This window comes from Bufo gargarizans, chromosome 4 (genome assembly GCF_014858855.1).
Source record: "Bufo gargarizans isolate SCDJY-AF-19 chromosome 4, ASM1485885v1, whole genome shotgun sequence".
NCBI lineage: Eukaryota > Metazoa > Chordata > Amphibia > Anura > Bufonidae > Bufo > Bufo gargarizans.
This window is the reverse complement of record NC_058083.1, coordinates 83,402,501-83,416,207: the sequence shown is the minus strand read 5'-3', so window position 1 is coordinate 83,416,207 and position 13,707 is coordinate 83,402,501. Positions and strand designations below refer to the sequence as shown.

General features: G+C 42.0%; 1 protein-coding gene across 1 annotated transcript in view; it reads right to left on the bottom strand.

The window, feature by feature from the left end:
* Positions 1-372: 372 nt before the first annotated feature.
* HS6ST1 (heparan sulfate 6-O-sulfotransferase 1) overlaps positions 373-13,707 on the bottom strand; it is a 109,397-nt gene continuing 96,062 nt past the window's right edge. Inside the window, exon 2 of the mRNA XM_044290398.1 lies at positions 373-3,613. Within this exon, the coding sequence (XP_044146333.1) occupies positions 2,905-3,613 (709 nt within the window). The 3' untranslated portion in view covers positions 373-2,904. The remainder of the gene's footprint in view (positions 3,614-13,707) is intronic.

The following is a 13,707-nucleotide window of genomic DNA, read 5'->3' as shown; positions in this document are numbered from 1 at the left end:
GTCTCTTAGCAACCGTGCGTGAAAATCGCACCACATCCGCACTTGCTTGCGGATGCGATTTTCACACAGCCCCATTCACTTCTATGGGGCCTGCGTTGCATGTAAAATGCACAATATAGAGCATGCTGACATTTTCACGCAACGCACAAATGAAAATCACTGCTCGTGTGCACAGCCCCATACAAATGAATGTGTCCGGATTCAGTGCGGGTGCAATGCGTTCACCTCACGCATTGCACCTGTGCGGAAATCTCGCCCGTGTGAACCCAGCCTTAAGATACCCCAGTTCCAGATATGCAACCCAAGCATGCAAACTCTGAACTCCAGTGTGTAAAACGTACACAGCTGTGAAATCTTTGCACATAAACAGAATAATGCAATACATTTTTATTAAAAGGAACATGACAAGTGTGATTGACCGTGATATAAATGACTTTAAACGTACTGGATGGAACATTCAGAGAAGGAGATACAGTAAGAAAGGTGGATTTCTACAAGCCCCGGTCAGACGGTTGGGACATCTGCAGAAAATATCTGCCGCTTGTGAACATCTAAAAGGCTTTCAGGAGTTGTGGCAAATGAAACAGACTTTAATATTCGGACATGCTCATCAATATAAATTATAATGCATTACAATGAGCAACCCTCTCACATTGCTTAGGAGGAGAACAAACTAAAATGCCATTCTTCTTATTGCAAAAACCTGTTACGTTAGCAAAAGTCCATCTTCGTTTCTCAGATTCTAGGCGCTCACAGCCGATAAAATGCTATACACACACAATTACAATTCCCATGAACGTTAAGTGCTTTTCTTGCATTTCCAACCCACACCACTAAGTGGGGCTGTGTCCTTAAACAGGACTAGTCTAGACAGCTTACCGAGTCTTCATATAGGAACAGTGATATGTTTAATTAGGACTGTGGACGCCATCCATTTCATAAAATAAAAGGAAAAAAATAAGGCAGTGTTTCTGACTTTGGTCACATGGCGCCGGTTTCAACTTTTGTACAGCACATGGCAGTCAGTAGAAGGTTCTGTACATTGACTTTGATAGTTGTGCATAGTTGCCATAGTAGTCCTGAATTCGCATGGGCACTTCCTTAATTCTAAGAGACAGACCAGTACAGAAAATTCAGGCCATCTCGGACCAAAAATCTGTGGGACTGATCGGCGGCATGTTTACACAGGAACCTGCACTTTTTGATCCCAATCATTGTCTTGTTCAAAACACCAGTTATGCTCAGGCCTAAGCATTGATCTAGACCTAGTGTTCCTCACCACCAGTCTTCAGGGCTCACCTGCTGGACATGTTTTCAGGATTTCCTTAGTAATGAGCAAGTAATATAATTAATGCTAATACATCAGGACTTACCACAGGTATTCATTTTGTGGGTTATTCTCAAATCATGACCGGCAGGTGGGTCTTGAGGACTGGAGTTGAGTAACACTGATCTAAACTATATGGTCCACATTGAGACACAGGTCAAGGACATAGCTCTAAGTGTCCACATAATACCCAAAAGGCAGCCCAAGTTATTCTCGATGTATGATAGTTACTTTAATTGCCCTAACAGTCTTTGGAACCATCACCTACGTATATTACCCATCATTAATGGATCTGGTAGAGCAATTAGAGTACCTGGACATATGTACACATATCTAAAAGGCATATTAGAAATCAAGAAAAACTCGACATCCATTTCCAGTAAGACCTAAGGACATAAAGCCATGATATTACCCCAAATTATTTTCTAGTATTTCCCCAAAAATAATGAAGGTCATCCAGTGTTTATTACATAATATATGGCTATATGAATTCACAGGTAAATTCCATCTGAAGATTTTGCTCTACGGTGGAAATTTTTTCAGAGTACTTCAACCATTTCTGGACTAGATCGTGTTTGTCTCGCCCACTACCCATGTTTTATTACAAGGAATATAAGCATGTTTTAATATATACATCATGTACAAGATCATTGATAAAATTATCCTACCAACACCTGTGGTCACGGAGATCTCTCCTAGTTTTTATGCTTTGGTGGTACCAGGTCTTCCTGGTTCTGTGTAGGAAAGGAAGACTTGAATAATTGGAGGATTTCAATAATATCTAAAAGTTCACTATGGAATATTATTAAAATAAATGTTGGCCAAACTTACAAAATTTTGTGTGTGGAGGGTATCCTCACTCTTCCCAAATGGATCACACTAAAGACAGCAGTTAATGACATAATTTAATTCATTCTATGGACTATTCTACCACAGAGCGTGACTGATACTTTATTGAGAAGGGGTAGACCTCTATCCTACTATTTTGCATAGATACAGTCTAGGACATGAAGGGACATACACATTCAAGAACCTCATTAGATGGTGTTTTAGGGACAGGGATGAGATGGACATTATATTAAAATTCTAAAATCCAGTTACCCATATCATACGACGGTTTTTAGTCGACCTCTGTCATCTGAAACTTTACAAAAATAAGTCACATACAATAAATTTTCCTCACTGCTAATTGCTGTCTTTGGCCAACATGTGGGTTTCCTTAAGGGTTATAAAAGCAAGAATGTGTTTTTGGCTATTAAACATACCACTGTTATTAGTTCATTAGTTGCTCTTAAGAATTTGAGAAGCAAGATTAAAAAAAAAAAAAGTTAACAATGCTTTAATGACTCCCTAGGGTGAATAAAACATATAGCATTGTTGACATTGTACGGTCACATTCGCACAACATTAAAATAAGAGGTTCTCCTAGTGAAGGATGAACACTTACTGAAGCTTTGAGCTGTGTGCTACAAACATTAAATAAAAAGTGATGTCATTCATAATGTTCAGTATTTAACACAATACAGAATAACAAATGTGAAACCAGTTTATCCAGTAGTATAAAAGTCCATGCCCAACTACCATTTCTCAATTATATGGCTCATGTAGTCTTCTGTAGGCCAGCGTACTTGGTCCTCTGCCTCATCCTTGGCAAAAGCCTCGTTGGACCGCTGGAGAAGTCTTTCTTGTCGATGCTTCTTTCGTTGCTCCATTCGCTCTACCTGCCTCTTGAATTGATAGCGCTGTTGGAAGAGGTCCTTTGCATAGTCGTATAGTTGCATGTCTAGATCATTAAGCTCCTCGATCCTTTGGATAGTGCCATTGTCCAAGTCAACTCCACCTGCCCGAGTGTTGTTGTATTGCATGAAAGGTCTTATGAACTTCAGGTTAAAAGTTCGCTCAAAAAGATACTGAGTCTTTCTCTGGAACTCTGTAAGGCCAAAAAAGGCCATATCCTTCAAGTTCTTTTTGGCGCTTTCCAGAAGAAGCTGAGCTCGCTTCTTCTCAGTAACAAAGGACATATTATAACATCCTACAAGGCTGAGGTCTGCCAACATTCGAACCTGGCGATTGTTAGCCAAGTTATAGGGACAATCCATAAACTCCTGCAAAGTACACCCTGACCAGTCCGTGCCTTCATAGCAGGATGGTAGTTCTTCTGGTGTTGGTGTTCTTCCATCGCACATGTGAAGTGAAGTCTTCCAGGTGGCTCCTCGTTGCACATGCCTCCACTCACTAAGGTACCTCGAGACGGGATCTCTCAGCAAGGTAATGTAGTAAAATTTTCTGAAAAAGAACAAAAAACATTCAGAATATTAGTCTATAGTACGTCCAACCGCAAAATCTTACCTATTACAAGATTTTTCCAAACCTTCTATAGCTGGCATTTTCCTGAAACTATAAAAAAAAACTCTGAACAGGACAATCAGGTAAAAGCAGATAAATCGCACCCTTTTAATGATTTGTGTACTATTTATTTGTGTACTATGCTTGTTAGAAGAGGTAGTTGCGCACTCCCAGGATACTTTGTGTGAGCACACGACACCCCCCATATGCCGCTCTGAGCCATTGTCTCCTTCGCTGGTGCCATTCTTTCCCAACTCACAATTACATTTTGGTTCGTCTCCCAGTTCCTAAGGCTGGTGTGTGGCTGTGATTAAATGAGCCATGATACTCTTCTGCCTTTGAAGTAGAAAGGTGAGGAGGTGCATTTTCCACCGGATTTTGCAGAACTAACACGGTTATACAACAGTGTAAGTAGTGGAGTGTGGTTTATTGTGCATCCACTCAGCTTGATGAATGCATGAAGGTGTGCAGAACCCAGGCGGCTGAAACAGCTCATTTATCAGTATCCAGCAGAGGAAGTTTAAGAGGAGGGGGGTTTACAGAGGAGAAATGGAGGAAATTAACAGGCATGTTCAATATTAGCCAAAAAGAACGCCTATCTAGTAGTCATCCAAATGAAAAATAAATGCCATTATATTTCAAATCCCATATACTGGGTCCAAAAGATGTTCAATAAGAACACCAGATACAAATGGAGCAGTGGAAGTTTGTAAATAAGCAATTTTTAGGTGGAGGAAATCTATCAAAATGATCCCTAAAGACTTATTCACACTTTTTGGTTTGCAAAAATGCTGAAAAAAAACATATCTACAACATACGAATAAGATCTAACAATACCAAATATGTGATTTTGAATATACTTGCTTAAACACTTAGGCGGATCCGTCATGGATCTGCAAAAACGGATCAGTTACAATAATACAACCGCATGCATCCGTCATGAATGGATCCGTTTGTATTATCTATAACATAGCCAAGACAGATCCGTCATAAACTCCATTGAAAGTCAATGGGAGACGGATCTGTCCCCTTGACTTACATTGTGTGCCAGGACGGATCCGTTTGGCTCAGATTCATCAAGTGGACAGCAAAATGCTGCAGGCAGTGTCCGCCTCCAAAAGCGGAATGGAGACGGAACGGAGGCAAACTGATGCATTCTGAGCGGATCCTTTTCCATTCAGAATGCGTTAGGGCAAAACTGATCCGTTTTGGGCCGCTTCTGAGAGCCCTGAATGGATCTCGCAAACGAAAAGCCCAAACCAGTGTGAAAGTAGCCTTAAAGGAGTTTTTTATACCGATGACCCATCAATAGGATATCATCGGAAACAGCGGGACTATAGAGCTCCACCCACTGTCTAGTGGGCATAGCTGGTAATTACAGTGCTGCTCCCACGCCAGCTCTGTCCACTACACAGTGGACATTTCTGGGGCTGGAGACACTGCAGAACAGCTGATCGACTGGGTGCTGGGAGATAGGATAGGCCATCAATATAAGAATTCTGGAGAACCCACTGAAGGAATGGCACAGGATAATTCATAAAATAGATGTTCCAGAACTGTTATTACAAGGGGGGTGCAAGTAGTTACTAAAACAGACAGGTCAGGAGAGGTGACAGCTCCTCTTTCAATAATGAGATTTTAGCAAGTGCCCACAGCCTGTCTCTCTGAAACAGAAGATGCATACTTACCTGCTCCTCCTTGCTGTCTCCATGTTCGTCCCTGAAGCATTGACATCTGGCACAGCATGGGCATGGATGGTCACATGCTCTGCTGCAGCCAATGACTGGCTTCAGTGGGGACATACTGCTTGTGACCATGACTCAGCTGAAGCCGGTCATTGGCTGCAGCAGTGTGTGTGACCATCATGCCCATGCTGTGCCAGATATCAACACTTTAAGGACTGGAACATGGAGACAGCATGGAGGACCAGGGCAAAGGGAAGCAGGCAAGTATGAATCTTCCGTTTAGAGAGAGACAGGCACTTACAGAAAACGCACTATTCCCGGAGAACCCCTTTAAAGGAAACCAGAGCTCAATGTACAGCTGTGCTTTCCAGTCATGAATGGATGCCATTTGTTTGTTGCCCGTACATAAGTGGTGTTACTACATGATGCACATGCCGCAGTATGGAGTCCCAGCTGTCAATGCTCAATGAGTATGGCACATGTTTCAGACACCATTTTTCTGATGTTTCATACATGAGCATGAAACGTATAAATGCATTATAGCATCCCTCAGTGTATTGTCATTCAGATGGTAGGCGATTATCCAGCCTTTGCAAAAGCCACCATGTCTGAAGTTTCTCCAACGCTGTGGAAATCAGATTCACAGAAAAGGTCACACAGAGACCTTTGACATAATCGGGTTTCTCGGTGAACACCCCCCAGTGAGCCGATGCGTTTAGTTCCACCTATGGTACCCTGTGGCATTTGACAGAACTGTCTGCAACATAGCGATCCGTATAATTGGTCTGGAGCAGATTTACCAAGCTGTTCAACAGCCGAGTGCCTTCTATACATCAATTACGGCATATGCTAACGGCAAAGTCAGCAGTCAAACGAGTGGCGGTGTGACAAAAATGTCACTTCTCATGGGGCTCCATCAATTCCACTTGTCAATCACATTACTTCTCGCTGCTCAACATGGCAACCTGGTACTAGTGATCGGCATATACTTTCTGGGACCAGTGACCTCAAAAAAAGGGGAATTAGTGACAGTGAGCCACTTATAGAAAGTGGTACATTGTGGGGAACGTTCCCATCTTCACCAATTCCACCATATTCCACCCTACAGTTATAAACCCGCAGCATAGTTTGGAGCATCTCATACTTGACATGGTTATGGTGCCCTTAGTTATGGGTACCATTACCTGCCCCCCCAAGTGCCACTGCTCTGTATGTGGCCACATTCAGAAATAGGAGCCATGTACGGAGCACCCCCTAGTGGAAGAGAAAGGCAAATATGTACTACAGAAACTGGGGGAACTATATAAATCAATAATGCTATATAGCAGTAATACAATGTAAAATAATATTTCAAATATTCTGTATTTGTGTAAATCTTGGTGCCTACAGGGTGCTGCTGAGATTTCTGTGCTTCCTTTTGAATTAAAAGTGTATTCCAGGATTTTAATATTGATGGTGTGTCCTAAAGAGAGGATGTTAAAATCTGACGAGTGTGGGGGGGGGGGGGGGTCTGACACCCGACACCTCCGCCAATCAGCTGTTCTAGAGAAGCTAGAAGTCTCGGCCAGAAGGACACAGCTCTGTCCTCTACACAATAGAAGGATCTACTATAGGGGGAAAAAATAAAATCGATCGGCAGGGTGTCCAATCCCACACTGATCGGATGTTGATGGGCTATCCTGAGGATGGGGGTCACATGTACTAAAATCCTGGAATACCTCTTTAAGGGTGGGTTCACACCAGCACCTCAATTTGTGTTTTGCCGTTATAAAAGCAGAACAATAAGAATAACTAGGGATGAAACATCCGAAGTTGATTCACATAAAACTTTGCTTCCATACTGTACGGATCGAGCGCTCCGTACAGTATTAGAATGTATTGGCTCCGATGACTAGGACCAGGGGAAAGATAACACAACCCAATAGTCAGACAGTTGACCAGGACCACACAGAGGCTGTGGAACTCATCTGAGGTTTGTACAGCTCAGATCACTGGTTCCAGGCTTCAGTCTCGTTATCGGCCTCCGTCCTCCAGCCACAAGTATGTGCTTGGTCTGCGCTCCGTATCATCCAGTTACCACTCATCAGCTCCGGGAGTGCGGCTTAGCAGGCATTTATTGATAGCAAGGGCCGACAGAGCTGAATGTCACATGCTGTGGTGCACTAATCCCGATTCATACTTGTCCAGCAGAAGTCTGCACACCCCTATTACAGATCATCAAATGCAAATATTTAATGAGTACAACTTTGTAGGTCTGATTAGCCGATTTCCACCCAGCTTTTCTTGGAACAGATGTAATGGGGAAACAGCCGAGGCCACCTTTAGGACAGCACACTACATTGATGTAAATGTGTCTGTTAAAAAATCCTGGATACATGCCCTACTTTGGTCTGTGATGTGGACCAAACATGCCCATTGAAGTCTATGGGTTCGTGAAAATCAGGGACACAACACGGATGGCATCTGTCGTGCATCCGTTTTTCACTAAACCATAATGGGATATGCTCTGAAAATAAATTTTCAGTTGAGCAATGTTTGTGGATTACGAATGACACACGGAAGCTAAAAACAGACACACGGACCCCTCACAGATGAAGCAAGGACACTTCTTTCATGGACATGAAAAGGTCACGTTAATGTGGACGCGGCCATAGGCTGGTTTACATGCCATAGCTACTGCATGTGGAAAAACCCTACCTACCCATGGTGGCAATATTGAAGGTGACAACAGAATTTTAGGCCTCATCCACAAAACCGTATTTACGCTCCAAATCTGAGCAGCATTTTTTGCGGATCGCACAGACACATTCTTTTTCCAAGAGACACCATAAAAAAATAAAAAATTGCAGACAGCACACGGGTGACATCAGTGCCCCAAATTATAGAACAGGTCCTGTTCTTGTCCATTTTGTGGACAAGAATATGCATTTTTTTTTTCTTTTTTTGACAATGGGGCCAGCGGAAAGCGCAGGAAGCACGCAAAACGGATATAGCAGTGTGAATGTAGCCTTACCCAAAAAATAATACAGTCACTGGCTGCAATGGATGAGCAGGGCTTTAGCCACACGTGGCAGCAACATACGAACCTGGACTTATCGATTTCCGTATTAAGGTCACGCAATGATATATCCTCCCGATTCTCTATAAGGCTAGTTTCACATCTGAGGCAAAGATCTCCGGCAAGATATTCTGGCAAAGAAGAAAAGTACTGCCCGCCAGAACCCCTGGATTATAATGGGTCCTGGCAGAGATCTGGCTGCTACCTGGCAAATATGTAGAGAATCGGCCGGAAAAATAAATATATAAATAAAACTCTGCATGCAGTAGGTTTTTGTCAGGCCGATTCCCAGCATTCTCTGCCAGGAACAGCTGGCCAAAGATGTGAAATTAGCCTAGTTCGATAAGAAGCCATGTGAGATATGTAATGGCCGTCATGTCAGCCAGCTTTCCCCCAAAAAGATAATTACGGATATCATGGTATGTGTTTTTTTTTTTTTTTTTTAGTTTGTGTTCTGGCTTTAGTTCCTCTTTAAGTCCACTGAAAGAACATGTAGCTAAATCTTGCCTTGTCCAGCCTCACGTATCCTGATTCTCAAGAATTGCTAAGCATTTACAGCCAATTAAGTGGTGCCTACATTTTCCCAGGATTTCTGTGCCAGTTGGAACTACTCCTGGTGAACACCTGTCCACTGTGGCTGATAAAAAAGAAAGAATGCAAACTGTTCTACACATGCCATGCAACAGCTGCAATGTGACCCAGGAGCGATTCAAGGTTGTGATAATGACAGGGACTCCTGCTGATATTCTGAACTTGGCAGAGACATTTCTACGTTCAACTAACCACACCACTTTGGTCAGCTAAAAAAAAAAAAAAAAAAAAAAAAAAAAAAGGTAATGACTAGTGTTGAGCGAACTTGCGATTTGCAAGTTCGATGTTCGGGTTATCTAAGGATTCCATAATGGAATCCGTAACCACGGACCATAACGGAATTCTATGATGGTATGGGCATTCCATAAGTCTATATTGAGCCCCTCCTGACCACTGTGTCTATGGACCATGGGGCTGCCGTAAAGCTATTTTCTTAATGCTTTCTAAATGCTGTTAAAACAGCTCGGGCAAGATGGCCGCCCCCATAATCATGTTCAGGAAATAGAATAAAAAAAAAAAGTCTGTAATCCGAAAATAAAAACAGATAAAAAAAAACTAAATGTGCGCCATCTGGTTTTAACTACCAGAAACATTTCTGATTAACTAAAGTCAATGGTAATTAAAAGATTTGAAACTAATCAAAATTTGGCACCTACATCGCTTTACTATTTTCACACTCTACTTACAGTCGTAGAAGGTCTTCGTTTTAGAAGTTGCGTTCACAGTAGGTGCTAATTACCTTATCTGGCTCTGCAGATCTCATTCACATCCAACAATAAGTAAGAACAGATGGACAAGAATTTTTTTTTTTTTTAAACCTACTATATGTGCAGCCATCTTTAGAAGTAAACAAATGGAGGGTTGGAGGTCAGTCCTCTAAAGTTAATTACCTCCCAAGTGTGAGAATATCCAACCATGTGCTGAAGATCTCTGAATACCATCAGTTCTTAAGTTATTTTTACAACCCATCATTCTTGTAGAGCCGAGAGCATGAACATTACACACCGAGTAGACCTGGCGTGCCATAATTAACAGTAAAATTGCTGCACCACCCATGAATATAATTATTACTGGGATTTTAAGTTTATGGAAGGTATGAAAGGTTTTGTCAGTTACCTGAACTTACTAGTTATAATATTTAGGCATGTATGAAAGTATTATAGGAGGGAATTCTGCCTAAGCAAGGTCTCCATGCACTGCAAGGTTATTGTCCATGTAGGAAAGCCCTACATAAGAGTATAAAATCCGGTCAAAATGGGCAAAGCTGGGCATTTCAGCCAAAAGTATGAAAATTTAAGGAGAACAAGATGATCCACAATGGCTAATGGAAGATGTATGCCTTATGCCAAAATTGTGCTCTGTTCTGCTGGAAAATGTTGGCCGTAGTCAACCAAAAATGACACTGTGGCGTGATCTGCAAAATTTGGCCGATCTTTTGCCATTTTGATCAAGCCCAGTGTGGGTTTTTACTTCTACACTGGCTCCGCAATTGGCCACTTTAGACTGCTGTACTGCTGGTTGGCCAGTTCATAAGAATGATCCCATGGACAACTACCTGGATGCATTCTGGTCTACAGTTCTGTCATGTGTATGGAGACAAGGCAATGTTTGGCATACCCAGCATGGCCATATCCAGGTGTAATCAGAAATATGGGATGTTGAATCAGCAGCCTTTTATGGTCAAAAATAATTTTATGCTATTTCTCATTAAGTTAGTTTTGGTAATTGGCTGCAGAAATCTGTTAGCATACCTCAAGGTTTACCCATTTTCTCTTAAAGAAGCTGTCTCCTAAAGACTGGCTATGTTCACCTTCTTAAACCAGTATGGAGAGTTGCTCTGTAATGTTTTTAGAGCAGTGTTCCTCAACTCCAATCCTCAGGACCCACTCGTCGGTCACGTTTTCAGGATTTCCTTAGTATTGAGCAGGTGATCTTATAAGTGTCAATGCATCAGGACTTACCACAGGTATTGATTCAGTGGGATATTCTCAAATCTGTTGGCCCTGAGGACTGAAGTTGAGGAACACAGTTTTAGAGGATATATCTGGCTGGTTGTGGGTCTGACTTCAGCTGGTTTTGACAGCTTTGTTTGGAGCCAGGCCTGTGCAGACACACTGACCCAGTCACCTAACCATCACAATATAGCTGTTGTCTCAGATCTTTATGCTTTCAACACATCAAGAACAGACTGCTCAATTGCTTCCTAATATCTCCCACCCCTTGACAGGCACCATTGTTAAGAGATGCCATTGTTATGGCTAATCAGTGTACACAAGCGTGAGTAGATCGGTCCTTTCTTTTGCTTACAAAATAAATCCAATAACTCACACCCATTCCACAAGCAGATTTACAAGAATCAGCAGGCAAACCTGGTGCATACTTGATGGAAAAGTTGTCACGATTGTGCATCAAGTCAACCTTTCATTAATGGCTATAAACATCTGTCATGCTACCAGAACCATCTTGAAAATTAAAAGACACCAATTTTTTTAAAAAAAGTAAACACCAAGACACCAAGTAAAAACATACAGTAACATAAATGTAAAACTAAGTAAAATTGCAATTCCTACAGCTCAATCAAAAAGTGAAGGAAAATCCCATAGTGACATTCACACCCCAAGTCTAAATTATGAGTTTAGCAAAAGCCAGATGTCAAACATAGTTGTGAGATTAGATTATTTCTGGGAAGAAATTGTGTCCAAAAAAACAAGGGAATTCAGAGCCAGTTGGCTGGGAAGCCTAGGATGAGACGAGCTGGGTGTGGAACATGACCATACACAGCACTGGCCAAGAGCTCAGTGAAGATTTGCATGAGAAGATCCTCCATGGAACATACACTAGGCAGCGATAATACAAATGGAAATGAAACGGCTCAGGACATTATGGAAATTGGAGAGCTACACAAAGCTGGAGACAGTACAGTATAACCAAAAACTTCTCACTCCAAGTTACTGCACAGCACCAAATCTAGGGCTAGAACATGCAGAAATACCATAGCGCAGCCAGAAGTCTCCTTCAGCTATCATAAACATATTAACCACTCTTATCTAATCTGTATAATGTTGTGTGCAGGAAACCGCCGGCAAATCTATCCACTAATGGAGCAAGGAGCTAAACAAGTCACGTCTCGGCACAGTATAGCATTTTGGTGCATGCAAGGACGTATCAATTATGAATGTCTTATTTCAATGCAGCAAGGAGGTGGGGATTTCCAGCGATAGAACAAATTCAATTTCTGGCTTTGAGATCTATTGATTTCTGTGGACATCATAATAAGGAACATCTCGGTACTTCCCTCCTCAATCATATCACTGCTTAGCTCTCCCTGTCCCAGTATCGGTGCACCCAACAGGAAGCAAAAGTGGTGTGACCATGGTAGCACACTCACACTGATGTCAGAGAGGTGAAGGATAGGGGAGAGGAGCTGAAGAACCATGATGTAATCACAGCAGCTTGTCTGGCAGAGGAGACTGCAGTCACATGAAATGTAATATTTCACACACATTTCCTGGTATTTGTATGAAGAGACGTTGACAGGTCCTGAGGAAAAACTGCCGTATTTTGGAGTCACATTTCCTACAAATGTTGATTCTGGAGCAATGAGACATTTTCATTTTCGACTGGATATATATTTAGCAGTCTCTGGTGTCTCCCATCTCCAGAGGAAACAAAAGAAACTGGCAAGGACAAATCCGGAGGCCCGTTTATACGGTGCAAAGATCATATGAATGCCTGTCTCTGGTGTAAACTAGTCCATGATCACCCAACAAACATACACACGCCCGTTTCAATTTGGTCAGATCTTTCATGTGGGGTATGGTGGACTGGCCATTGACTGTACAGTGAAAAAAATCTGGTCAGGTTACGGCCACCTTACATATAGAGTGCCATGACTACTAAAGGCTCCATATAACACTATAGGGCTGCCTGTAAGAGCTGCATACACAGTCAGTAAGCTGTCCTATTGTCTTTAAGGGGAATACCTTTTTTTTTTTTTTGCATTAGCACTAGTGTTTATTTAGCATACTGAACCAGCATGGCTACCACAGCATCTTGCAGCCGCATGCTATTCCATCCGGTTTGCGTTTAGTTGGACCATCATTTATTTTTCAACAGGACAATGACCCCAAACACACCTCCAGGCTGTGTAAGGGCTATTTTACCATGAAGGAGAGTGATGGGGTGCTGCGCCAGATGACCTGGCCTCCACCGGACCTGAACCCAATCGAGATGGTTTGGGGTGAGCTGGACCGCAGAGTGAAAGCAAAAGGGCCAACAAGTGCTAAGCATCTCTGGGAACTCCTTCAAGGCTGTTGGAAGACCATTTCAGGTGACTACCTCTTGAAGCTTATTAAGAGAATGTCAAGAGTGTGCAAAGCAGTAATCAAAGCAAAAGGTGGCTACTTTGAAGAACCTAGAATATTACATATTTTCAGTTTCACACTTTTTTGTTATGTATATAATTCCACATGTGTTAATTCATAGTTTTGATGCCTTCAGTGTGAATCTACAATTTTCATAGTCATGAAAATAAAGAAAACTCTTTGAATGAGAAGGTGTGTCCAAACTTTTGGTCTGTACTATATATGTTTCTGCCGGGATTCAAACTCCCAACCTTGTACATTAGATGCAAGGACTTTAACCACTACACTATAAAGCTACATGTTAACCTGCCCAAAAATATAAAATAAGTCTTCTGC